The sequence below is a fragment of the Rana temporaria genome, chromosome 2 (genome assembly GCF_905171775.1).
Source record: "Rana temporaria chromosome 2, aRanTem1.1, whole genome shotgun sequence".
NCBI classification, from domain to species: Eukaryota; Metazoa; Chordata; class Amphibia; order Anura; family Ranidae; genus Rana; species Rana temporaria.
Window position 1 is genome coordinate 258890513 of NC_053490.1, and position 26038 is coordinate 258916550.

The following is a 26038-nucleotide window of genomic DNA, read 5'->3' on the forward strand; positions in this document are numbered from 1 at the left end:
AGTGCCAGAAGGTCTTCTGTGAAGGTGAGAAGGGGATTGATTTTTCTGTGTCAACAAAATAAAAAGACTATTGTTTTGTGCTGTATGACCAGCACTGTCTACCCAGCAGTAGGCTGTGTTAGACTTCATAGATAGGTTCCTGTGTGGAAGGTAGACGCCCAGAGTGGCTAGGATTTATTTTATGTTCGATTTTGTTTATGCTGTTTGGATGCTTGCAATTGTTTTCCAGCAAGATGAAAAAATAAACCAAAAACGTTGTTTTCAACCATCTTCGACTGCCAGTCTGTAGAAATTCAGTGTGTGGTGAACCCATCCAAGGGGTCACACACCCCGCTACCGAGCTAACCCCTCACATATGGTGGAGTGCGGCGGGCAGTTAAAGTAAACCCAAAATGGAGGAGATACTGAAACAGCTGGTTTTATCAAATGCAAATCAACAGCAGAGGAATGCAAATCAACAGCAGAGGAATGCAAATCAACAGCAGATGAATGCAAATCAACAGCAGATGAATGCAGATTTTCAGCGGAGCATTGCAGCTCAACAACAGGCTCACCAACAGAGCCTTGCAGCTCAACAACGACTCACCAAGAGAGCCTTGCAGCTCACCGAGAGAGCATGGCAGGCTGGGAACAGAGACACCAGCAGCAAATGGAGGACTGCACAATCTACTGTACAAATGAAGACTTTGTTCAGTGCGAAAGTAGTACAAAATGTTTTGAGAAGAAATACCGCTGTGATGGGGTGTCCTGATGGATCTGATGAAAAAAACTGCTGGAGACCAACAGATCCCTCTGTTTGGTATCTTTCAAAGACTTGCTGCGTTCCTCAGAATTGGATCTGTGATGGTAAACCAGACTGCATTGATGAGCCTGATGAACAAGGCTGTGAACGTAAGGAATGTGGCAGTAACAAGTTCCAGTGTACTAATGGACAGTGTATTCCCTATACTATGCACTGCAATGGAGACAGTGATTGTGGTGACCATTCAGATGAACAAAACTGTACAGTCACTAAACACGTCCGATGTTAAAGTGGGGAATTTAAATGTCCATCTGGTGAATGCTTGCTAATGGAAAGGAAATGTGATGGTCGCACGGACTGCCATGATGGCTGTGATGAAGTTCACTGCAAACTGCAGATGTGCAAAAGTAACGAGTATCAGTGTAAAAATGTTAATTGTGTTCCAACTAATGCTGTTTGCGATGGACAATCTGACTGTCTGGAGGACTCAGATGAAGGTGGTGCAACCCCAGTTCAAGATGAGCGTGACCGATGATTCAGAAGATAATGAACCTAGGAAGCGAACATCCAACGATGTAGAAAATGGTAGCAATAATCGTAATGCTAGTGACTCTGAAAATGAAGATGCTCAAAATCTCATTGCCGGTGATTCGGATGATGAGCCAACCAGACAAAAAGGCACAAATGAAATTGAGGTTGGGGTAGACGAGGAAGGATTTATTTACCTTTCATTTGAAAACCCAGAGCCAGTTGACAATCCACAGTTCCTCTGGTCCAAGGACTACAAGGGAGCTCCAGACTCAGAGAGAACAGACATTTCTACAGATGGAAATAAGTCTAAACTTATTCTAACAAACCCTTCTGAGGAAGATGTTAAAGTGCCAAATACAGATGGAGTATCTGCTAGTCACATGCTAACAAAGGAAGAACTAGAGGAACTGATGCGCAAAAGCCATGATGTACGACATCCACTGATACAGAAGGCTGGAATGTGGAAGTACTGGAGAATGGGGACGTGCGCCTCTGGTTACAAGTAGAAAAACTGTCCTCTGATGCAGATTTGGAGATGATTCTTAATGACAAAGTCATCCAAAATACACCGAAACGAAAAATAACATTTGACAAGGAAAATGGACGTATTGAAATAATTAAGGAAGACTTTGGTGAAGAAGATAAAGGAACCTATACTGCAAAAGTAGTAGATGGAAAAGCATCAAACCAGCTCATTGTTGCCCTTACTGGGGAAGATTTTGATAAAGTTTATGAGTCCCAAAAGAAGGTCACAGATGACTGCCACGTTATTATGATATGCAAAGTTAAAAATACCAAAACAGATACCACACTCAAGTGGTCTGTGGACAAGAAACCACTATCTAACGCACAATTTGATAATCAAACTGGGTCAGGGACACTTGTAATGAAAACGTTTACAAATGAAGATAAAGGACTTTACAAAGCTGTGGTAAAAGATAGCAGGGGAGACGACACGACTGAAATGGATCTTACCAAAGAAGGTATTGAAGATATAATGCAGGAAATTTGTAGAATAAATGCAATGTCTGTCTCCCCACTGAAAGGTAAAGGCACAGCTGATGGAATTAAGATTTACATCGATGTGAAATATTTCATGGAGAGCATGAATCCTGTGTGGCACCACAAAGATAAGAAAGTAAGCAGTACAGATCGACTTAAATCAGGAAGCACAATGGAACAGGTTTGGCTGCACATTACAAATCCTACAGAGTCAGATCAGGGCTTGTACATGCTGGAACTGTCTGATGGCAAGGAGGAGTTGGGAAAGAACATAAATGCAGATGAAGCAGCAGCTATGGGGGCTGTATATCAAGCAGCTGCTCTTAGCAAGGAATTCAAAGTTGAGCCATTTGTAGTTCGTGATGCAGCGATCTATCCAATACAGGTGGCGTTTACTAGAGAGGTGGAAGAAGAAGAAGAAGACAATGAAGATGACAAACATGATATCAGTGATACCTTTTCAGAGCCAGGTTATGAAAATGATTCTGTTGAAGATTTGAAAGGAATAACTGCCGTGTCATCGAGGAAAAGACGAAAGCGAAGGTATTTCTGGGAATATAGCGAGCAATTAATGCTTTCTCAACATGAAGGGATGCTGAGACCGTCTGAATGGGACAGAGACACGCTTCCCAGTAATATGTACCAGAAGAATGGTCTGCATCACGGCAAGGACACCTTGAAGAAATCTCGCAGGACAGATGTGGAAGACATGACTCCAAATCCAAGAAAACTTCTGCAGATTGGTGGTGAACTGCGTAAACTGAATAAAGTAATCAGTGACATAACACCCGTATCGGAGCTTCCTGTCACTGCCAGGCCGCGATCTCGTAAGGAGAAAAACAAGCTGGCTTCCAGAGCTTGCCGTCAAAAAAAGAAAGCCCAGTATGAAGCCAATAAAGTGAAGCTGTGGGGCCTGAATACTGAATATGATAATTTGCTGTTTGTGATCAATTTAATAAAACAAGAGATAATGACACGAAAACAAATCCCCTGGGTGAAATGGGCTTTGGATTTTCTCCAGTACTACCTCGTGGGTAGACAGTTTGAACTGGTGACGGATCATGCCCCATTGAAGTGGAGGGCACCGACCAAAGATTTAAAGGCACGGATTGAAGATTTAAATGAGCTACAACTAAAGCTTAAAGAGGCCCTAAAAACTAGCAAGGCTAGAGAGAATAACCTCACAGAAGACCTGGAAAACCCAAACCAAGAGTTGCGAACAAAGCAGAGAACCCTTAATAAGCAACAGAAGGAAAAAGATGAAGAAAACAAGGAAAATGAGGAACTGAAAAAAAGGGTGAAACGTTTGATGAGCAGCGTACAGAGCAAGTCCGATCTGGACAGTAAACAGAGCATGATAGATGAGCTTCAGAAGAAAATTAAAAAGCTTGAACTGGTAACTCATCGCCCCGGTGCTAAAATGGGGAATGCAGATGGTTTGTCCCGAGTGCATGTCTGCCTGGAAACCTGTGTCCCAACCCTAGGGTTGAAACAAGAGGGGGGGGTATGTGACAGGAAGTCAGGTAAATCTGGGGTGTTGTCACAGACGGGACATATATTTCTGCCTTCTTTAGACAATACACCAATCATTATTGGGCGTCGGCTGCAAAAATAGCCAGGAAGGCTAAGGGCCGTTGGAAGACTCCAGCTGTTCAGAGTGAGGCAATTAAAGGCCTCTATAAGAAGTCCAAAGGATTACCACTAATTGGCTGCGTCACTCCTCAGGCTGTGTGAGTAGGAGAGCAGTGCCAGAAGGTCTTCTGTGAAGGTGAGAAGGGGATTGATTTTTCTGTGTCAACAAAATCAAAAGACTATTGTTTTGTGCTGTATGACCAGCACTGTCTACCCAGCAGTAGGCTGTGTTAGACTTCATAGATAGGTTCCTGTGTGGAAGGTAGACGCCCAGAGTGGCTAGGATTTATTTTATGTTTGATTTTGTTTATGCTGTTTGGATGCTTGCAATTGTTTTCCAGCAAGATGGAAAAATAAACCAAAAACTTTGTTTTCAACCGTCTTCGACTGCCAGTCTGTAGAAATTCAGTGTGTGGTGAACCCATCCAAGGGGTCACACACCCCGCTACCGAGCTAACCCCTCACAATATATATATATATATATATATATATATATATATATATATATATATATATATATATATATATATATATATATACACACTGTATTTATTGGCGTATAACACTCACTTTTTTACCCTGAAAATAGAGGGTAAACTGTGCCTGCGTGTTATACGCAGGGGGCTGCGGAAAGTTTTTTTCCCTGAAACGTCCCTCTTAAAGTTAGGGTGCGTGTTATACGCCGATAAATACGGTATATACACACATACACACAATGCCCTGAAAAAGTATTCATGTCCCTTGAAATTTTCCACATTTTGCCATATTGCAACCAGAAATGTAAATGTATTAATTTTGAGATTTTGTGATAGACCAAAACAAAGTGGTGCATAACTGTGAAGTGGAAAGAAAATGATCAATGGTTTTAATTTTTTGTTTAAAAATAAATATCTGAAAAATGTGGCATGCATTTGTATTCAGCCGCCTTTACTCTGATACCCCTAACTAAACTCTAGTGGAACCAATTGCCTTCATAAGTCACCTAATTAATAGAGTCCATCTGTGTGTAATTTAATCTCAGTATAAATACAGCTGTTCTGTGAAGCCCTCCAAGGTTTTTTAGAGAACCTTAGTGAATAAACAGCATCATGAAGGCCAAGGAACGCACCAGACAGGTCAGGGATAAAGTTGTGGAGAAGTTTAAAGCAGGGTTAGGTTTATGAAAAAAATATCCCAAGCTTTGAACATCTCACAGAGCACTGTTCAATCCATCATCCAAAAATGGAAAGAGTATGGCACAACTGCAAACCTAACAAGACATGGCCGTCCACCTAAACTGACAGGCTGGGCAAGGAGAGCATTAATCAGAGAAGCGGCCAAGAGGCCCATGGTAACTCTTAAGGAGCTGCAGAGATCCACAGTTCAGGTGGGAGAAACTGTCCACAGGACAACTATTAGTCGTGCACTCCACAATTTATGGAGGAGTGGCAAGAAGAAAGCCATTGTTGAAATAAACCCATAAAAAGTCTCGTTTGCGGTTTGCAAGAAGCCATGTGGGGGACACGGCAAACAAAAAAACGATCACTGCATATCACCCTGAACACACCATGACCATCGTGAAACATGGTGATGGCAGCATCATGTTGTGCGGATGCTTCTCTTTAGCAGGGACAGGGAAGCTGGTCAAAGTTGATGGGAAGCTGGATGGAGCCAAATACAAGGCAATCTTAGAAGAAAACCTGTTAGAGTTTGCAAAAGACTTGAGACTGAAGCAGAGGTTCACCTTCCAGTAGGACAACGACCTAAACATACAGCCAGAGCTACAATGAAATGGTTTAGATCAAAACATATTCATGTGTTAGAATGGCCCAGTCACAGTCCAGACCTAAATCAAATTTAGAATCTGTGGCAAGACTTGAAAATTGCTTTTCACAGACGCTCTCCATCCAATCTGGCAGCGCTAGAGCTATTTTGCAAAGGAGAATGGGCAAAAATGTCACTCTAGAAGTGCAAATCTGGTAGAGATATACCCAAAAAAGACTTGTAGCTGTAATTGCAGCAAAAGATGGTTCTACAAAGTATTGAATCAGGGGGCCAAGTACAAATGCACGCCACACTTTTCACAGATTTATTTGTTAAAACTTTTGAAAACCATCAGTGGCGTAACTAGAGGTGGCTGCATATAAAGGAATCGATTTCTCCATTTCCCCCTGCTTCTCCTCCTCTCTCTCCCACAGGCATTCAGTGGCTGCAGGAGGAAAATGGAGGGAGCGGTTCCTCTATTTCGGTGTTTATCAATCTTTTTTTTAGTCATGGCACCCTTGAAGTATACCCCTAGGTGAATGGGGCTACACTGCAACCACCCTGCAACTGTGTGCATTGCATGCAGTTGCATCATAGTGATGATGCATTTAAGAGGTTAAAACAGGCGGTCTGTAGACAACATATTGCCTCTTTACCGGCTGTCAAATGCCTCTGAAAAGCGATCTGAGCATGGATTGCTTTTTGGATGAACAACATTTTTTTTTGGCACTATGAGCAAGCAAAATAAAAATAAAAAAAATAGGTTCTGAGTGTACATATATAGGGGGTCAGGATTAAACATAAAATGTGCATACATACATGTAGACACACACATATACTATATATAAAAAGACACACATATACAGTATATAAATGCACATATGCACGGACATATAAAACAGTGGCGGTGGTGCTCAAAATTTTTAGGGGGGGTGCAAGCAAACTGAAAAATTCTGAAAAAAAAAACAATTGCAGCCACTGTGCCCATCAATTGCAGCCACTGTGCCCATCAAAAGCTGCCACTGGATGGATTAATGCTTTGCATGAATCTATCTATTGGTCATAGAGGAGGTGGCTGGAGAGAGGGAGTGGCGCCCGTGCACCCTTATGGACGTACCGCCACTGATAAAAACATGCACACTCACATCCGTACATATGCACACACACATGCATACATACATGCACACATACATACATATGCACACACACACATACCTGTAAACACACATACAGTAGATAGATAGTCTTATAAAAAAAACGGCAGACCTTTACCTTAGCTCTTCCTGCCGGGTACTGCACTGTAGGGGGAGCTCTCCCTGCAGGGTACTGCACTGTAGGGGGAGACAAAGAGCACAGCACTGTGCTTTCACTTTAGGTTAATGTGACAAGCTCCCTGCACAGTACCACTGATTACAGTTCAGCTGACGATCGGGGAGCTCGTCTCAGCTGCCCCTGCCACTCCCCTATCAAAGAGTACAGGGGGCCCTCAATAACCCCCTGCAGCAAGGGGCAGGTTCGCCATGGTGATTTCAGCAACCCCTATCATTCTGCCACTGAATACCATTTATCATTTTTCTTCCACTTCACAATTATGTACCACTTTGTGTTGGTCTATCACATAAAATCCCAATAAAAGACATTTACATTTTTGGTTGTAACATGACAAAATGTGGAAAATTTCAAGGAGTATGAATAATTTTTCAAGGCACTGTGTGTGTGTGTGTGTGTGTGTGTGTGTGTGTGTGTGTGTGTATATATATATATATATATATATATATATATATATATATATACACACACACACACACAGTGTATATATATATATATATATATATATATATATATATATATATATATATATATATATACACACACACCGTATTTATTGGCGTATAACACGCACTTTTTTACCCTGAAAATAGAGGGAAAACCGTGCCTGCGTGTTATATGCCGATATCTGTTTTTTTACCAACAGTGGGCGGGGATTGGGCCGCCCCACCTCTGCTGGCCATGGGACAGCACTGGCAGTAAACTTTGACGTTCAGAAAACATTACTGCCAGTCCTTTGTCATATACCGCTCCTCCTGTGTAAACTCTTAAATGTAAATCTAAGCCTCTGCATACCAATTAACACCGCTCGTTGTGACTGCACTCCTCCTCCTGCTCCGCCTCCTCCTTGTTTGTAGCTTTTGATTGGAGGAGAGCAGTCACATGACTGGGTCCACAAGAGAGATTGGCGTTAATGGAGGTATTTCTAGAACTTTGCTTTACAATGAGTGCGACACAGTGTATGAGAAGGGGCTGACAGTGTGAAGTTTTCTCCACTTTAGAGTATGCTGTCCCTGTCCCAGCGCTGGGAGTGCAGGGGGGGGGGTCTTTATAATGAAAGGGGGCTGTGGTGTTGTACAGGGGGCTGTGGTGATGTACAAGGGGCTGCGGTGTTGTACAGGGGGCTGCGGTGTTGTACAGGGGTGTATTATGCAAGGGGTCCGTGTACTATGCCAGGGGTCCGTGTACTATGCCAGGGGGCTGTGTACATTTTTTCCTGAAATTTCCCTCTTAAAGTTAAGGTGCGTGTTATACGCCGATAAATACGGCGTATAACATCCTGTACCTCCCTAAACTCTTTTTGAACAGGGAGAGAAGACTTCTTAGGCATATTCAACCCCTTTTGATTGCCCTGTTACCCAGCCAGTGTCCTTAGTACAGTGACAGTGTACAGTATTATCACTTATCACTGTATTAGTGTCACTAGCGACGTCAGTTTCAGTCAGAGCCTCTCCCAGCCAGTGTTAGATAGCGCTACATTGCCCGCAAATCACATTCACACTATAAGTTGCTGATCACCGCCATTACTAGTATAGTGTCTGTACGGATCAGTATCATGATCTATATTCTTGTCCCCAGAACCACAGTGTTAGATGTGGGATTTTTTTGATTTTTTATTACCAGACACGTAACAGAATACATTTTGTCCTAAATGTATAACAAAAATAGCTTCTATTTGATATGTTTTATAATGGAAAGTAGAAAATATCCGTTTGTGTTCCCAAATTTTGGTCTTTTTTTGTTTATATAATAAAAAACCTAGTGGTGATCAAATACCACCAAAAGAAAGCTCTATTTGTATGAAACAAATGTTATAAATTTAATTTGTGTACAGTGTTGCATGACCAAACAATTAATAAAATATAGGGGGTGCTAGTGATTACCAGTTATATTCCGCAACTATGTATATAAAAACTACATATATAAAATTTAATTCATAAATATATACATAAGCAATAACATGACTAATGTAATAGAAATCAATACGTGCCAAAGTTGAAACAATGGTAATTCAAATTTATAAAATGCAAATACTAATTAATCAAAAAATGATGTTACCAAAACAATATGTGTGCTAAACACTTAACCAAAAGTGGTCAATGTGTGCTTAATTCCACTCCCCGCATATTCAGGGAAACCAACTTTGATGTAAACTTCTCCTTCTATATGCCCCTCATATATACCAGAAAATGCCCAAAAAAAGGAAGGGTTCTCATAGATGCATAAATAAGCAAGTGAATGGGAACTCACACTGCCACTCTGCCATAACCAGGAGCTAGCATGTGTTCCAATTACCAGAAATGACGTGGCTGAAAGTGACCTCCCGGAAGCTCCACCTCCTATGCTTTTAGTCACGACTGCTTCCTAAAGACATCATCGCACATTGTGTCACAGCATGGCGTGGAAAAAACTCAGATTGGAAATGTCCTATGGACTTGGACTGTTTTTTTATTTTTTTTGCACATTTCTTAATGGCATGCTTTAGTACACAATTTTTTAAATAATTAGTATTTGCAATTTGTAAATTTTAATCGCCAATCTTTTATCTTTTGTAAAGATTGATTTCTGTCACATTATTGCTATTGTATATATATTTATGAATTAACGTTTATTTATATTTGCACTTGAGAGTTTTTATATATTTTTTATTTTTTTAAAGTCTGCCTTTGGAACCACTTTAACCCCTTTATCTCCATCCTGCTATTGTATGTGACCTGTATATTAACCCCTTCACCACCTCCTCCTCCTTACCTGTACAATAATATATCTAGAGCACCATTACAAAGCTCTATGTTTTAACCCCCTTCAATACCCGTATGTTTCTTGATTTCCAGAAAAAATTTGGACAAAAATTAGATCACCTTGGGGTGTCTACTTTACAGAAAGGGGTTGTTTGGGAGGTTTACCTACTGTCCTGGCATTTTTATTTGCTATGTTTTTTGTATACCAAGGGGTATAACCCCAGGAAGAGGCTGTGTAAAGAGATAGAAATATAAACTAGAATTAAACTACAGAAAACAAAGTTACAACCCAACCTCTGTTGCCATTTGCCAGTAGTCTAGGAGAATGCAAGTGATCAGGATAAAACGAGGCCTGAAACAGGAAGGAGGGGCAATGTAAGGGGGCTAGAAGGGGGAAAACATGGGGGAAGGTAGTAATGACCATAGCACAAACAGGTGGGGGCTGTTAAAGTAACTCACTGTCCACTGAGACCAGGTTCAAGAAGGTCATTACCTTCCTCAGAATAGACAAATGTTTCAATAAAATCAGGTTTTGGAGTACAGCTCATGTTTGCGTTCATCTTTGAGGAGAGAGCACAGGATCCTCCATCTGGTTCAGCTCACATATTTATCCAAAGCAGACTTTTCAATTGACAATCAGCTCCCCTCTTTGCCCACTGGGAGACTTCACAGGTCCCAGAAGGCTGCCAGACCATTCACAAAATGCATCGTGGCACAAATAGAAGCTGGCTGCAAGGCGATACAGCCGGCTTCCCACAATAAACATGCCGGTGCCAAGGACCCGAAGACCAGTGAAGAACCGGGCTGGCTGAAGACTGGATCCTTGGACAGGTAAGTGTTCCTTTATTAAAGGCAGCGACTACAGTGTCTGGAGCTGCTGGCTTTCATAATTTGTTTTCTTTCTAGGGTGAAGATTCATTAAAGTGTCCTTAAATAGCATAAATGTGCAGTAATTCACAGAAAATTATCATATTTTATGTTTTATCAGTTGAGAGGAGTCTAATGAAAACAAATATTGATATGATTTTGTATGAGTGACGATGCATCAAACTTTTTTTTAACTTGTGGTTAGATGATGATGATAATAATAATGATAGGCTTAATTTAATGTAGTCCATGTGTAGTTGACATGTTGTTGTTGTCTTACAGGGGATGCTGAGCATAAGCCATATATTTGTGGTGATGCAGATTCCGATTCTGTCGTCCTTGATGGTTCTGAAGATTATCTCATTCTCGCTTGTGATGGTTTTTACGATACAGTTATCCCTGAAGAGGCAGTAAAAGTTGTATCTGACCATTTAAAGGAGAACAATGGTGATAGCAGCATGGTTGCCCATAAGTTGGTTGCATCAGCTCGTGATGCTGGCTCCAGTGACAACATCACAGTTATTGTGGTGTTTCTTCGGGACTTTAATGCACCATCTGACACAGCTGAGGATAACAACAAAACAGAGAGATCGTTCGATGGCGGACAGGAAGACAATGGAGATGATAAAGAAAATCAAGGGGACTGCAAAGGATCATGGCCACTCCATCAGTGTTCAGCACCGGCTGACCTAGGCGGTTATGAAAGTCGAGATTCTTTCACAGACAGAACTAGTTTAAACTTTGGTCCTGGTATACAGGTTTTAGAGAAACAAGACTATTTAGACCCGTTACATGGAGGAACTGGTAAGCCACATAGTGCCAAATGCTTGCCATGCTCCCAAGTATCCAGAGCTAGCTCACCAAAGAGAGCCAATGGAAGCAAGGATTCTGTGAAAAAGGAGCCTTTAGAAAGGCCTCCTTCTCATGGAGAGAAAGAGTGTGATGAAAGAAGTGTTTCAAATACTGGCTTGGGATATGTGAATATCTTGATGCCCCAAACTGAAAGCATTATCTCCTCTCAGGAGCTAAAGGATGAATGTTTGGAAGTGGTGGTGAATGGTCCAACTTTTATATCTACTTTACGCTTTAGAAAAAGGAAAGGTGGGACTAAGGCCAAGCCAAGCTTTTCAAAGCTTCTATATTCCCAAAAGCCTTCTCACAAAGCACGGTCCACTTTATCAATGCCAGTGCAGCACATTGGTAAACGTAGGATATCGGTACATTGCCCTGTAGCTTCTAGGAAAAATAGTGTTAGAGCCCATTTGATGAATAGAGCATTGCTTAAGGAGAGCAATTGTATATCACTGGCAGACCTGCATAGGACCTATCAAGTGTAAAGGAAAATCTAAATTATTTTGTGTGTTATATAACTGTAGTGCTCCAGTGAATTAGGTTAGATAGATCCAGAATTTAATGGCATCCTTCTCCTATCTTAATGTGTTGATCTTACCCCAAACAGTACACAGTGTGGTACTCAATTTTCATAAAAATTGACATTTCCACAATTGTCTGAGGTGCCAGTTTGATTCTATTGATACTAGAAGGCATAACTGCTGCCATGTTTGTATCACATTTAAACATTTTCCTAACCACATGCAGCAATTAGGAGAGGGACAATGTTGATTATACTAAAAAAGAGAATACAGTTTGTGCCCTTTGCGGTGAGCAGTTAATTAGTGACTTTACGCAGTGCCAGAACCACAGTGTAACCTATATTAAATGTAGTACAAATTGTGTTGACACCAACCAAAAATGTCTTGTGTGTGAGTCTCTAAGTTTTAATGAGTACCCCTGTGTTGTTACGATCCTGGCCATTAGCAAAAAAAAGGTCCTATGCTCAATGCCTGCTGATCCTTATGAAGGTTTAAGTCTACAGCACTAACTAGATTAGTTCCAGCAATTGATAGATCAGGTCAACCAAGAGATTACACCAGATAATCATACAGTGAACAATGTGGATGTCACTTGAGACATGATTTTCAAATATACACATGTCCTCAATCTCTTTATCCCCAAATTACCACTGCATCTGTATATTTACCTACAAAGTGTACTTTATATTTTAAGTGCTAAATATTACTGTCTGTTATTTTTATAGTTTTTGGATAGATGTCACACTTTATAATGGCAATAAGGCACTGCTGGAGTACAGTGAGCTATAGCCAATATTGAACGATTCCTGCGGATAAGCCAACCTCTATATTGTGAGGAAACTCAGGTATTATAAGGAATGCAGTCAATAGCTACATTATAGAAATGATCCTATTTGGTCTAGGAGAACTTCATAATCCACTATTCATTACCTCCATTGAAAGTGAAGAAAATCAAGAGGAATCTGATCTGAGGTCAGCTGTTTGTAGCTTTTGTTTCCAACCCCAACGAGAGAACAATAACCCTCATAATAAGTAGCATCCATACCCTTAATTCTAATCAATCTGCAAAGAAAAATGTTTATTCCTGTGTTAGCACTTCATGTATATTTAATTATTTAGAACAGCATGTTCCTTTTCATATGGGTTTGTTGACCTTCAAGCTGCCTTAATTTCATGCATCATGTTTCCATTGCAAAACTGACTAGTGACTTTACAAAACTATTATACCATAATGATCTTTAAAAATCTCTTCTTTAATTGTAATAGCTACAGGCAGTGTTGTTTCTCAGTCAATAACTAATTAATGAACGCATAAATTTAGCCTCTCTGTTCATTGACTATTTTAATTCAAACCCAAAAGCAATATATTGAGATACATTTTGACAGTTGCAGTGAAATTTAAAAACATTGTGTTAATGAAAACTAGATTTACTTGACATATGCAGTTTGTCTAGAAATACAAACCAACTTTGTACCACAAACTGACAAGCATCCTGTGAAATACAATATTATAGGAATGGTGCAACATTTGAAACCTGTCGTGTTGCACTTGTGGTATATCCCCAGTTTTTCATGCATGAGATATAATTTTAAACTTATGCAATAGGACAGGCTTTATTGCCTGCAAAATAATATACAGTACATACAAAAGATAAATAGACTCATATATGGTTTTAAATTATTTTATTGTTGCAAAAGAGCAGTTATTTAGCTATAGGATTCTCTGCGTGGAAAACCGATATGCAGTGTTAAAAGGACAAAGAACTGGAATAAACAGATTTTTTTCATAGTCATGGTGAGGACTTGTAGTTATCTGTCCTCTCTTTGCCAGGTCATGTTTTGTCACTAAAGGGGACAAAGCACCCATCATGGAGGGCTGTAGTTCTTTCAGACAGATAAGCTGCACACACGGTGGTGGAAATAAATGGACTCCAGTGTAGGTTCAGGAAAAAAAAGCACATCATAATACTCATTCCTACCTTTTTTTGTCAGCACAATGGAAAGTGCTTATCTATCAATACATAAAGAACTAAAGTTCTTTATTTTGTTCTGCCCTCTACCTGTCCAGTGACATGGTAAAATGCAGCATACAACTGTCCTGTGAATGTAGCCTGTGGGATACACTGGACATACGATTCAAAACGTTGCCTAAAGAGACCGTAAATCTCTTAGGGCCATACAGGGGGTCAGCACTACACAACATTTCTTCATATTTGCTAAAGATAATGCCAATATTTACTGTATAATCTAGAGAAGGTTCAAAACTCAGAAAAGTATAAAGCTGGCCATAGATGGATAGAAAATCGAGGCAGTAGACCAATCGTTCGATTTTCGTATGGTTAGTGTGCTTACTGCAACAGTCCATTTCTGTTTCAAGATCAAAAATGAATGAACAAAAACTAACCTTTAGGAATTTTTTTCAAACTAATTATTTTCTAATTGTTTGCAGGTCAATCCTTGGGGAAAACTTTCCTAAGTGTAATGCACATAAGCAGTAGTAGTAAAAGAAATCGATCAGAAAAAAAAACCCAATGTTTAATGATGCAAATGATTGGAAAAATTTTGAAGTTTGCAAAAAAAAAATTCAGATGCAATGATTGGGCCAACATTAGATCAAAATAATTAAATTATTGTTCAGATATTCATTTGTTTTTCTACTCGGCCATGGCCAGCTTAAGGCAGCCTGGCTGCTTGCATTTTAGAGAAATCTAATGTCCCTCCAAATTAGCCATTTGGCCTCTATACCAGCAGTATTAGAACACCTATAATGAAATAAAAACATGGGCAGCCACTACTGACTTTTTGAAAATGCTAGTTGTTAGAAGGTACATTGACCCTCTGGTTTTTATGGTGACCTTCTAGTTTTCATACTGGGCTGAAACCAAACATGTCGAAATGATGATAAAAGACCTTGTCTGGCTGTGTTCAGTGACTTAAAGCATTGAAAGACTTGCAACACTTTCTCAGACCGGCAATGGCAGCCTTGTATTTTCTTTAGGTGCTCAGATGTCAAGGAATTGTAAAGTAGAGCAAAATGAGGATCTTTTTTGCATACAAGTAGATTAGACTGAAAAGAGAAACCCTTGGTATGGTATGCAGTGCAAAATTTATATCGGCCTGACCTGCCAAGAAGGTATACATACAGTTCACTATGGAGTGCTTATAATAGAAAAAAAAGGTAAATAAATTATTAGTGTTTGTACATTTAAGACCTAAAATGTGAAACAACTCTTTTAGTTACTTGCTCGTACCATTTCTGTGCCTTTGAGAGTGAGCCAATTGCCCTCAAACACATACAATTGTGAGAAGTGTTTTGCTTGCTAAAGGCTGTGTATTACATAAAAAAAAAAACAACATTTGTATTTTGCATATTTAGAATTTCAGAAAAGCTCATTAAACTCAGACATTGTATCTCATAATGTGAACCGAAGTCCGTTTTGATCTTATGTGTATAGACTTAAAACCAAAAAAGTGTACCACTAAAGTTCCTTTAGCACAACATTAGATAATTATTTTTACCAACAGAAAGTAATATAATTTTTCAAAACAAAGTTTCCATGTAAATTAACCACTTCTCCTTAAGCGGATATCATATGACGTCCTGGAGTTTAAGTGGTTAAATCTGAATATATGCTAGCTAGATCTCTTTTTTTTTTTTTTTGCCGGTGATTCCCTGTCATGTAAAAACAATCACATCGGCTGTTCAGCTGCTTGATTGTTTTTACAGGTAGCAGGAGGGGACTTTACCATAGAGAATATCGTGGACCCAGATGGTCACTGGCAGTCTCCATGACCTTCAGAGGCCAGGCGCGACGTTATGCCATCACGTCCAGCCTCGGCAGAAGTAAAAACTGCAGTTTTCTCGGCTGAAAAACCAAGAGTTTTTTTAAATATTATTTCAGGCTTTTTAATCTAGAGGCGAGATCTGGGGACCTATAGCCCCCAAATCTCGCTGTAAAGAGGACCTGTCATGCCCTATTCCTATTACAAAGAACGTTTACATTCCTTGTAATAATAAAAAAGTAAGCCCCAAAAAATTTGAAGGGAAAGGTTCAAAATAAAAGTAAAATGAACCAAATAAATAATTAAAGCGCCTCGTCCCTGTTTTTAAAGTGTCACCTATGGATATTTTTAAGTATGGAAGTTTGGCGCCATTTCACGAGTGTGCGCAAATTTAAATGGTGACATGTTGGGTAACTATTTACTTGGCGTAACATCATCTTTCACATTATACAAAAAAATAGGCTAACTTTAGCCTTTTTTTTTTTTTTATTCATGAAGGTTTTATTCCCCCCTCCAAAAAGACATTAGAAAAATGGCCCCCCGCAAATACCGTGTAACATAAAAAGTTGCAACAACCACCATTTTTCATCCCTAGGGTCTCTGCTAAAAAAAAAAAATACATAACGGTGCATTAGTGCTCCGGGCGTAGTGTGTATCTAAGATACACTACGCCGCTGTAACTTACTTTTTTTGTTTTGAATCCTCAACGAATTCACGCCATAAGTTACGGCGGTGTAGTGTATCTCTTGCGGCGCAAGGGCGCGGAATTCAAATGGATGTAATGGGGGCGTGTTTTATGTAAATACGTCGTGACCCGACGTAAACAAATTTTTTTTTAACTGCGCATGCGCCGTCCCTGGGGGTATCCCAGTGCGCATGCTCGAAATTTAACCGTAACAAGCCAATGCTTACGACGGTGACGTCATTCTACGCAAATTCCTATTCGATACAAAACAAAGATACGACGCGGGAAATTTAAAATTACGCCGGCGTATCAGTAGATACGCCGGCGTAATCCTTTTGTGGATCTGCCCCATAATGTTTTGGGGTTCTGTGTCATTTTCTAGCAAAAAAAATAGGATTTTTTTTATCGCCCCTATAGTCAACTACACGCACCTTTGTGGACCCTTATTGGTATTCTGCGTGTTTGATCTCTTCACATCTGCCACTTTTACAGCTGTTCAACTGCCTGCTATTTCCACCAGGGTTGGAAAACCCTCACCGTTTTCAATGGTGGATACACAATGGTCCATTCTCTGCTATGGGGAATTTGTTCGTACCAACACTTGCTTGACTCTTGAGATCCCTGGTTTGGAAAGTTTCCGATATATATATTATATAAAACGATCACTTGATGGAGTCATTAACAAAACATCATGAATTCCCATTACTGTGAACCGCTTTTGAAACTATGTCATACCAACCCAACAAATCGGGGTCCAATCCCTTTGTTGTATTCTTCTATACTGAACAATACGGGAACATCAACCCCCTTATACTGTTATACGTGGGCAAAAGACCTCAGCTCTGCCCCTCAACCTGAATACTGGCGTTAAATGTGGGAGGCCTTGTTCATATCCTTCCGTAATGTTTTGGCCCTTGAGAACTCCTTTAAAATGATGTCCTGTTGGTACTTCACACCAACTAGGATCACAAAATGTGTACAGTTATACCCTGCCAACTGTTTTAGAGGATGTCCAGATTTGGGTGACATGAAACACATATGGTGAACTTGCCCCAAGGTTCATAGGTTATGAATTAAGGTGTACACGCTGGTCAATACGGTTCTCCAAATAAATATACGGAAAGACCCATGGGAAGCCCTTATGCATAAACCTATCACAGATGTTTCCCATTGGGAAAGCACCCCAATTACTCATATCTTTATGGCAGCAAGGCAAACAATAGCGAGGTCATGGAAAACACCACTTCTAAGTTTTGAAAAGGTTAAAAATTAAGTCCACGGAATGCTCATTAATGAAAGATTGATGGCGATCCTGGGGGATACGTACAACAGATCTGCACACCCTGGTTAAACCTCGGCCTCTTGCTCAAACCTTTTTTTTGTGGGGTTACAGAATCACTAGGATGCTAGTGGATTGGTAAAGATAATACTTGATAGCCCTGAAGTTGTTTCCCCAGTATATTCTGTGAGTGTTCACCTTAAACGTTTCAAACTGTTGCTTACCTCTCATTAATGGACGCCTCATAAACTTTGCGCTAATCCAGTTATACTGTGTTATATGATCATTTCCATCCTAGCCCCAAATTTAGGGAGGATTATCTGTTCAATGTGTATTGATACCTTTTATCAACATTTTGTAATGTGTCTACCTTTTCTACTATTGAAAAATTAAATAGATTTCAGTAAAAGTGAAATAAAAAATGTAGGAGAGAAGTGCCAGAATAGGTCCAGTATGGAAGTGGTTATAGTCACTCATGTGATCTTCTGTGCTTCCACTAATGCATACTTATTTCACTTATCCATCTTCTGTGCAAACACCCTGCACTGGTTGTGCTTTCACCTTATATTTATGACCCACACATCTAATGTAAAGTCATAAAAGGCTTGTGCCCATTTAAATTGGATCCTTTTTATTCCAGCTCCCTTTTTTACCTTTTCACTGTAGAGGGTATCTGGTCCCTTTGAATGCAATATGCATAATGCAAAGATTACCGCAAGAAAGAAAACCTTATAGTGCTTTACCCTAAAAAACGATTTATTCATTTTACCTACATTGCACTCACATTACAACGTGCAAAAGTGCACTACTCCTTAACAGCCACCCAATCTAATTGCAGATATTTCGGACAATTAACTAGATCCTGCACTTCCGGGTTCAGTACAACATCTGATGTCATCCAAAAGCATGTTGTACGGAACCCAGAAGTGAGATATCTAGTGAATAAGCCATAGTATTGGCAATAACAATGGATGGCTGTTAATGAGTAGTGCACTTTTGCATGTTGTAATGTTGGCATGAATAAATTGTTTTTAAAGGGTAAAGCACTATATAGTTTTCTTTTTTGTGCTAATCTTTTAATATCTTGGCGTAACAGACTTTCATGATTGCTGGATGGGGTAAGAGTATTGCATTTAAAGGGATCAAACAACCCCTACAGAGAAAAGAGGGAGCTGTAATAAAAAGGATCCCATCTAAATGGACACAAGCCTTTTATGACCTTACAATAGATATGTGGGTCATAAATATATAAGGTGAGAGCACAACCAGTTGAGGGTGTTTGCACAGAAGGTGGTTAGGTGAAAAAATTATGCATTTGTGAAAAAACAGATCATCACATGAGAGACTTTAATGTATATGGACACTTTGTTTTGAAAGAATATGTAAACTTTCTGTTGGTAAAAAAAAAAAAAGATTTGATGTGGTGCTAAAGGGACAATAGTGCTATTTTTTTTGCATTTAGTCTTATACATATATATATGAGATATGTTCTAGGTGTTAGCTGTGAGTGATTGAATAAGAGTATTTAATTATACAGATATTTTGGGAAGCAGTGCAAAGTTTTTATTTTTTTTGGTAATCGATCTTAAAATTTCCACTTTTGCAGCCAAATTGGGATAACACGTACTTTAGATGTTTTACATGTTTCCATTCACATAGCAAAATATAAAAAAAAATCACTATTTTACTTGATTAAAAATCCTACCTAGCTCCCCCCCTTTATTAAGTGGGCTGGGGAGTAATGCTTCCCATAATTAACCCCATCTGTACTGTACTGGCAGAGTTCATTAGTTGTAAACTAGATACTTGGGCCCGGATTCACATACAGCGGCGCATATTTATGCCACCGTAGCGTATCTCCTTTACGATACGCCAACGCAGCGCAGAGAGGCAAGCACTGGATTCACAAAGCCAGTGCTGCCAAAACTGTGCTGGGTTTCCTAGGCGTAAGCCGGCGTATGTGGAAGTGGGCGTGACCCCATGCAAATGATGTCCCGTGCGCCTTCCCGTGGACGCATCCCAGTGCGCATGCTCACAATCACGTCAGAACTACTCCCTAAGATACCCTGGATCACTGCCTACGGCGTGAACGTAACCTACGCCTAGTCATATTCACTTCCTACGTAAACTACGTAAAATACGTTGGCTTGTGTTCCCTTTGCATGGATGCTGCAGAGTTACACCTCCTTTATGGGGCATAACTTTGCGCCGGACGTATGACTTTACGCGCACTACGTCGGACGGACGTACATTCATTCGTGAATCGGCGTATCTCCCTCATGTGCGAATGTGAATAGAAAATCAATGGGAGCGCCAAATACGACCAGGGTAAATATGCGCCCACTCTACGCCGGCGTAGGCAAGTTACGTCGGTCGGATGAAGCCTATTTTCAGGCGTATCTTAGTTTCTGAGTCAGGCGCACAGATACGACGGCGCATATTTGCACTTACGCGGCATATCTCGATATACGTCGCCGCAAGTGCTTTGTGAATCCGGGCCATACAGTCTGTCCTAGCAGAGTGTTAAATATCTCAAGGCCTGGGTGTACCAGAGTATGTAGAAGGCAGCAAAACCTGTTAATATGTTAATGTACTTTTTAGAAAATTGTCCCTCGGTCTGCCTCTAATTGCATCCTTATTTTTCTAAAGCACAACAAAAGTTGTCTAGAGTCCTATGTATAATCGTGCTCCTAATAAATAAAAAAGGTAAAAAAAAATTGTCAGAAATGGTTTAGTTATGCCCCGTACACACGATCGGCATTTCCGTCGGGATAAACTCTGATGTATTTTTCTGATGGAATTCCGTTTAAGCGGTCTTGCATAGACACTGTCACACCAAATTCCGACAGTCCAAAACACGGTGATGTACAACACTACGACGAGCCAAGAAAAATTAAGTTCAAAGCTTCTGAGCATGCATGTTTTTTTCTCCGTCTGAGTTCCATACAGACAAACGGAATTTCCAATAGAATTTTTTTTCATCTGAAAAAAAAGAACACGTTTTCTTTCTAAGTCCATCGAAATTTCCCAGGGAATGTGATCTTCTTATTTAAATACCACTACTGCATATATGGGGCAGATGAATACCCAAGATGGAAATGAGGCAATGTGTTACTGTATTAGAAACAACTGGTCATCTAAAACATGGTATGCCATAAAAAAAAGATTTAAATACAGCACTGCATTAAAACTTGACAGCAATAATGTTCCCCTTTGTTTATTTTTTCACATCTACAGTATGTTCATTTGATCAGAAAAAAAATGTATGTCTATTGGGCACCTTTAGGTATGGTTAGCTGGGGGAAAAATTAATGGAACATTTAAAAAAAACATTGCCTACCTGATAAGCTGTCACTAGAGGTATCTGCAGAACAGTATCTTTATCATATTTTAGAGAGTTAAACTGCGATGGTCAACAGATTTGTTGTCTTATGTTTAGGAATGTGCTGACTGACCCTCTGTTTTGGATTGAGTGTAGCTGAGCTAGAACCTCCATCAGCTTTTTATTGCTGTCTAGATCCTAAATAGAGGAAATTCCCCTATTTTCTCTCCCAGAATAAAAAGATACTTCAGCTGACAGATTTGTACAGCTATATCTTCTCACCATCTATTCTAGATGTAAGGGTCCCCCATGACACAAGTCATCAAAAGTACCTTTAGTAAAATGGTAGCCAGCCTTGTCAGCTATACATCCAGCACACTGAAGTTCTCAGCAAATCCTTTACAGCTGCATCTATTCCAAAAATGATTCTGCTGATAGTAAACAGCACATATGCACATCAGCAGCCAGGATGTGCTTTCCGTTGCTGTGGAGTGACATCACACTCATTCCCCAGCAGTAGAGAATGCTGTAGTGTGCCGATGATTGTACTGGGCACCATACTGTGCATGTTCAGTATTTTAATGCAAGCAGCAGACAGATGCAGCTACCTAGTGGAAAAGAGCCAAGGGACATAACAAAAGATTGGCATTTTAGATGCAAAATAAGAATCCATAATGAAGTTATTAGAGGTATTATTTTACAGTTATATGGTGTATGCAGGTAAATATGTTAAAGATGAGGATTGGTTCCACTTTAGCACCCAGTGTGCATGAGGCATTAAGCAGGGTTAAAGTAAATGTAAGTGCCCCCTGCCCACCCTCTGTTGCTAGCCATTCAGAGACTTTAGGTCCTTGTTAAGAGGTATATGATATTGCTGCTTGTATTCAGTCAAGAGTAGGTGAAAATGGCCTGTTCTTACAATTACAGTGTTCGTTTGAGGATTTGTGCAATGTTTGCTTTCCAAAATCAAGCCATTTGTAGAGCCCACAAAACTATGGGATTAGCAAGTTGATTTTAACAAGCAGCTGTTAACACTAATAGTGTGTGCAACCCCCTCAATGTGAGTACCAGTTAGTGAATCAGTAGCTAAAATTATATATATATATATATATATATATATATATATATATATATATATATATATATATATATATATATATATATAAAAAAGGATAGGAGACATCTGATCCTTAATGATGCCAAGGGAGATAAGGCAGATATCTAGCCCTTAATGATACGAAGAGCTAAATATCGTTCAACCCCAAAATGAAGGAAAGACACATCAAAAAGGTACATGGGGAACCACCAGCAAAGACTCACATCAATGAAAATATGCCCTCTAAGTTCAATGATGAATCTTTTGAATCTTTTGAGAAGTAGAGAACAAACTTGACCAGGAGAATAGACACTGTTTCGACAGCCAAGTGGTTAAAGTGACTAAGAAGCAGGATGGCAGATAAGATAAAAAATCTGACAGAGGGCACAAATTGTTGACCAACAGATAAATAAGGTCAGGATAGCACTCTCTGCGAGCCCATTCAAATTCCAAAGCCTGAAAAATCCTCGCTTTTGAAGCAGACCTGGGGGGGGGGGAGCGATACGAATATAATGCTCTGCCAAGGACAGAATAGATTCCACTTATGTTGCAGCCATACACTACTGATTACACCCCCCCCCCCCCCCGACGACAACTGTGGCACTGTCTGACTGAACCTGGACCAGATGCCTGGTCAGAAGAAAGGTCCAATGAAGTGATGAGAGATGAATTTGCTCACAACTCCAGTATGTTGTTCAAAAGTTTGGAAATACTCTGGATACCAACAACACTGAACTGGTCCAGAACTCTGCTCTAACCCAGAATACTGGCATTTCTCATGACTATCTCACAATGTGAGTAAGCAAAAACATGCCCTCCAATAATGCTGGGGATAGAAGCCACCATGACAGGGACATGCTAGTTAAATAACGAAACAGAATTATCTTGTCCAGAAATAGGACTAGACTTGCCCATGCTGTGAGGATGTAAAAATCTGGCTATGAACTGAGTGAATGCAACTTCTTAGAAAGTGGATACCTTCAGCACTTGCATAAAGCTCCGTAGGGAAGACTGACAGTGGTATTGAAGTTGCCAAATCTCACCTTGCAGTTTTGTCAACTTCTCATTGGATAGAAATAACTTGTATCCAGAAAAGTGATGTGATAAAGTCAGAGATTACTTCTTTATGTTCAGGATTCATCCAAAATGGTCCAAGGTCCAAAGCATGATTGCATATGAGTTCAAAGTCAGAGAGGTCTGTTTGCACAGCAACAGGATTATCTAGATATTTGATGACTGGGATGCCTCTGAAACGAAAAAGGCCCAGAACTGGTGCAAGAACCTTTAAGAACACGAGAGTTGAGGATCAAAACTGTCTTCCACCACAAAGTGAAGATATTGCTGGGAAGTGGAAATAAAGGAATGTTTATGTAGGAATCCTTTATGTCACTATGTGAATGCCAAGAAGTTTCTGATATAAATGGAGAGAATAACTGACTGAATAGATTCCATCCAAATTTTCAGGTTGAGACAGAGGCCTTCTTTGGTTTTGAAACTGTAAACTAGTGTGAGTAAAAAACTTGAAACCTTTTGGCGGTCCATCTGAAATTGTTAAGACAAAAAATCCTGCCAAAATGTTTGCAATAGAAGCTTCCTAGACATCCGTGCAGGCCATAAGTCGTTTCCCCTGAAACTGAGGAAGAGAATCTTCATGAGGCACATTTATCTGCAGAGTTCTTGGTCTGCACATATGTCTTGAGGTCCTGGAAGCTGAGGAGGTGGTAGACTTGTTGGTCCAGGAACTGCAACCTGACCTAAGGGATAAGACTACTCACTTCCTGTCCTGCAAAAAAAAAAAAAATGTTCCTTTCATTCTTCGGTCACCTATTAAAGATATCCAACAAAATAAAGAAAAAGGCACCCTCCCACAAAGAGTGGGTGCAACAAATATTTCTGTTGCATTAACAACCAATACTTAAGAACAGATCCAAAAACAGGTACACACTGTGAAACTAAACTGACTTTAGGGTCTCTGCACCAGCATCTATGTCCCCCATTTGGTGTATTCCACCAAATAGGTGCAAGTGTTTAGCCTGCAGGATAGGCTAAACAAATCTCAGACACCACACACCATAGCCTAGCCTAGCTTGTAATAGGTGATAACAGCCTCAGCCTAACTCCATCCAGGTCTCCATGACTAAGCCTCATGGGGGTGGGTGAAACATGTTGAGGGGAGAGGCCTTGCTGTAGTTAGGCTGAGCCTGTTATCACCTATCACAAGCCAGGCTTGTATGGTGTGTGGTGGCTGTGATTTTTCTCTCCTTGTTCTGGAAAAAAGGGTACTGCTACACATAAAATGTGACCAGATGTCATCTTATCAAGGCAATCAAAGTGAGGACCAAAAGCAGCAGCTGCTCAATTGATTTAGACCAAGTAGGTAAATTGTGGGAAATAAGAATGGTGGCTGGCCCATATCAACAATAAACACGAGGGTTGTTCCAGTCCTCCAATGGTCTTAAAACTGTGCCCATTCTGTGTAGACAACAAAGCAAAATGTTTTTTTTTCCCAGCAGTGACTCAATATGAGACAGCACTAGTTTAGAAATGGAAAAGACAACCAAAAGAAAATTAGAAATCTGTATTACATTCCAAGAATTTTAGGTCCAACTCACATTACGAAAATCCCACATTAGACACTGATCTAGACTACTTGGAATTCTAGTATGTGAGACACCCCTCAGGCTACTCGAGGCAGAAACACATAATCAGTATTTGTTCTAGAAACCAATATTCTGACATTTACAGCATACTGCATCTCAATTTTTACTTCCAAACAATTAACTAATCAGAAATATAAACGGCTAATCGCATATGATAAAAAAGGGTCTCAAGGTAGAACAAAAAGCATTGTAACTACAGGCACAAATGTGGTTTTAGAAATAATGTATTCTCAAGACTAGAAGCAGACACAAAATGGTTAACACTGGTCAGGACATGCATCATAAAGTATATCTGGGACAGAACCTATGGTAGCACGGTAGAAGGGAGTACCACTCATATTTAATACCTTTGTGGTTTTATTCTTTTATATTTTTGGCAAAAAAAAAAAAAAGTACAGGGGTTCATTCATTTGTGCCTGAACACAATCCTGGTATTAATCAGACAGCTACTGTATCTATATGTGAAAAAAAAAAACATGCTAGTTTTTACTGTTGGAAGTGTTGCTTTCGCAGTCTGCTTAGAAAAGATCTGTGCACATTCCTCCATAGACCTAAGTAACATGATTGTCATTGTACCGCTTTTAACTCCTAAGAGTAGCCCTTAGTCAATGGCTGAAAGCATGGCTTACCTTTTCCCACTTTTATGCCCCTTCTTCCTACCACTATGTCAGTCTAACCATTGCTAAACTTGGCTCAGGTTTCAATTTTCATTTCAATTTCACAAGAATGGGATGCAATAAAGGAGAGCTAATAATGATCAGGTGAGACTAGCATCATCTATCGTCCTCTATAGGCTTTTTTTACTCTATTACCTAGGGAACCATTTATGATTTATGTAAATATAAGTTTATGTGCTTATATTTGACAACGCTGCTGAAAAAAAATACTCAATGAGGAATATGTGTGATTATTTTTAGTTACAAAACATATGTATTTTAATATTTTACAGAGTAGCTAAATCATATTTTTATGACGGTTTGATATATAAATATATAAAGACAAAAGCTGCGTGCGTCAAAGTCTTGACGCACATCACTGCCCTTGTGGAAGGACTCACAAATTTGTCTTAGATTAGAAAGTATAGATGCTGGATTTACAGGTAGAAAAACAGAAATAATTATAACCGTCAACATCTGTTTATCACATTCTGAATCAGGTCTGTTAGATTGGCGTGAACCTGTGGTGAAATAAAAGGATACAATTATGCCTTTGACATATTGGGGGGGAAAAAAACCTAATAAAAAAGGTACCCA

The 26038-nt window shown here is 39.8% G+C and overlaps 1 protein-coding gene across 1 annotated transcript in view; it reads left to right on the forward strand.

Annotated features, from left to right (window-relative positions):
* The window catches only part of PPM1E (protein phosphatase, Mg2+/Mn2+ dependent 1E), a 313369-nt gene extending 300816 nt beyond the window's left edge, over positions 1-12553 (forward strand). The window contains exon 7 of the mRNA XM_040336826.1: positions 10870-12553. Coding sequence (XP_040192760.1) covers positions 10870-11924 — 1055 coding nt within the window. The 3' untranslated portion in view covers positions 11925-12553. The remainder of the gene's footprint in view (positions 1-10869) is intronic.
* Positions 12554-26038: the final 13485 nt, after the last annotated feature.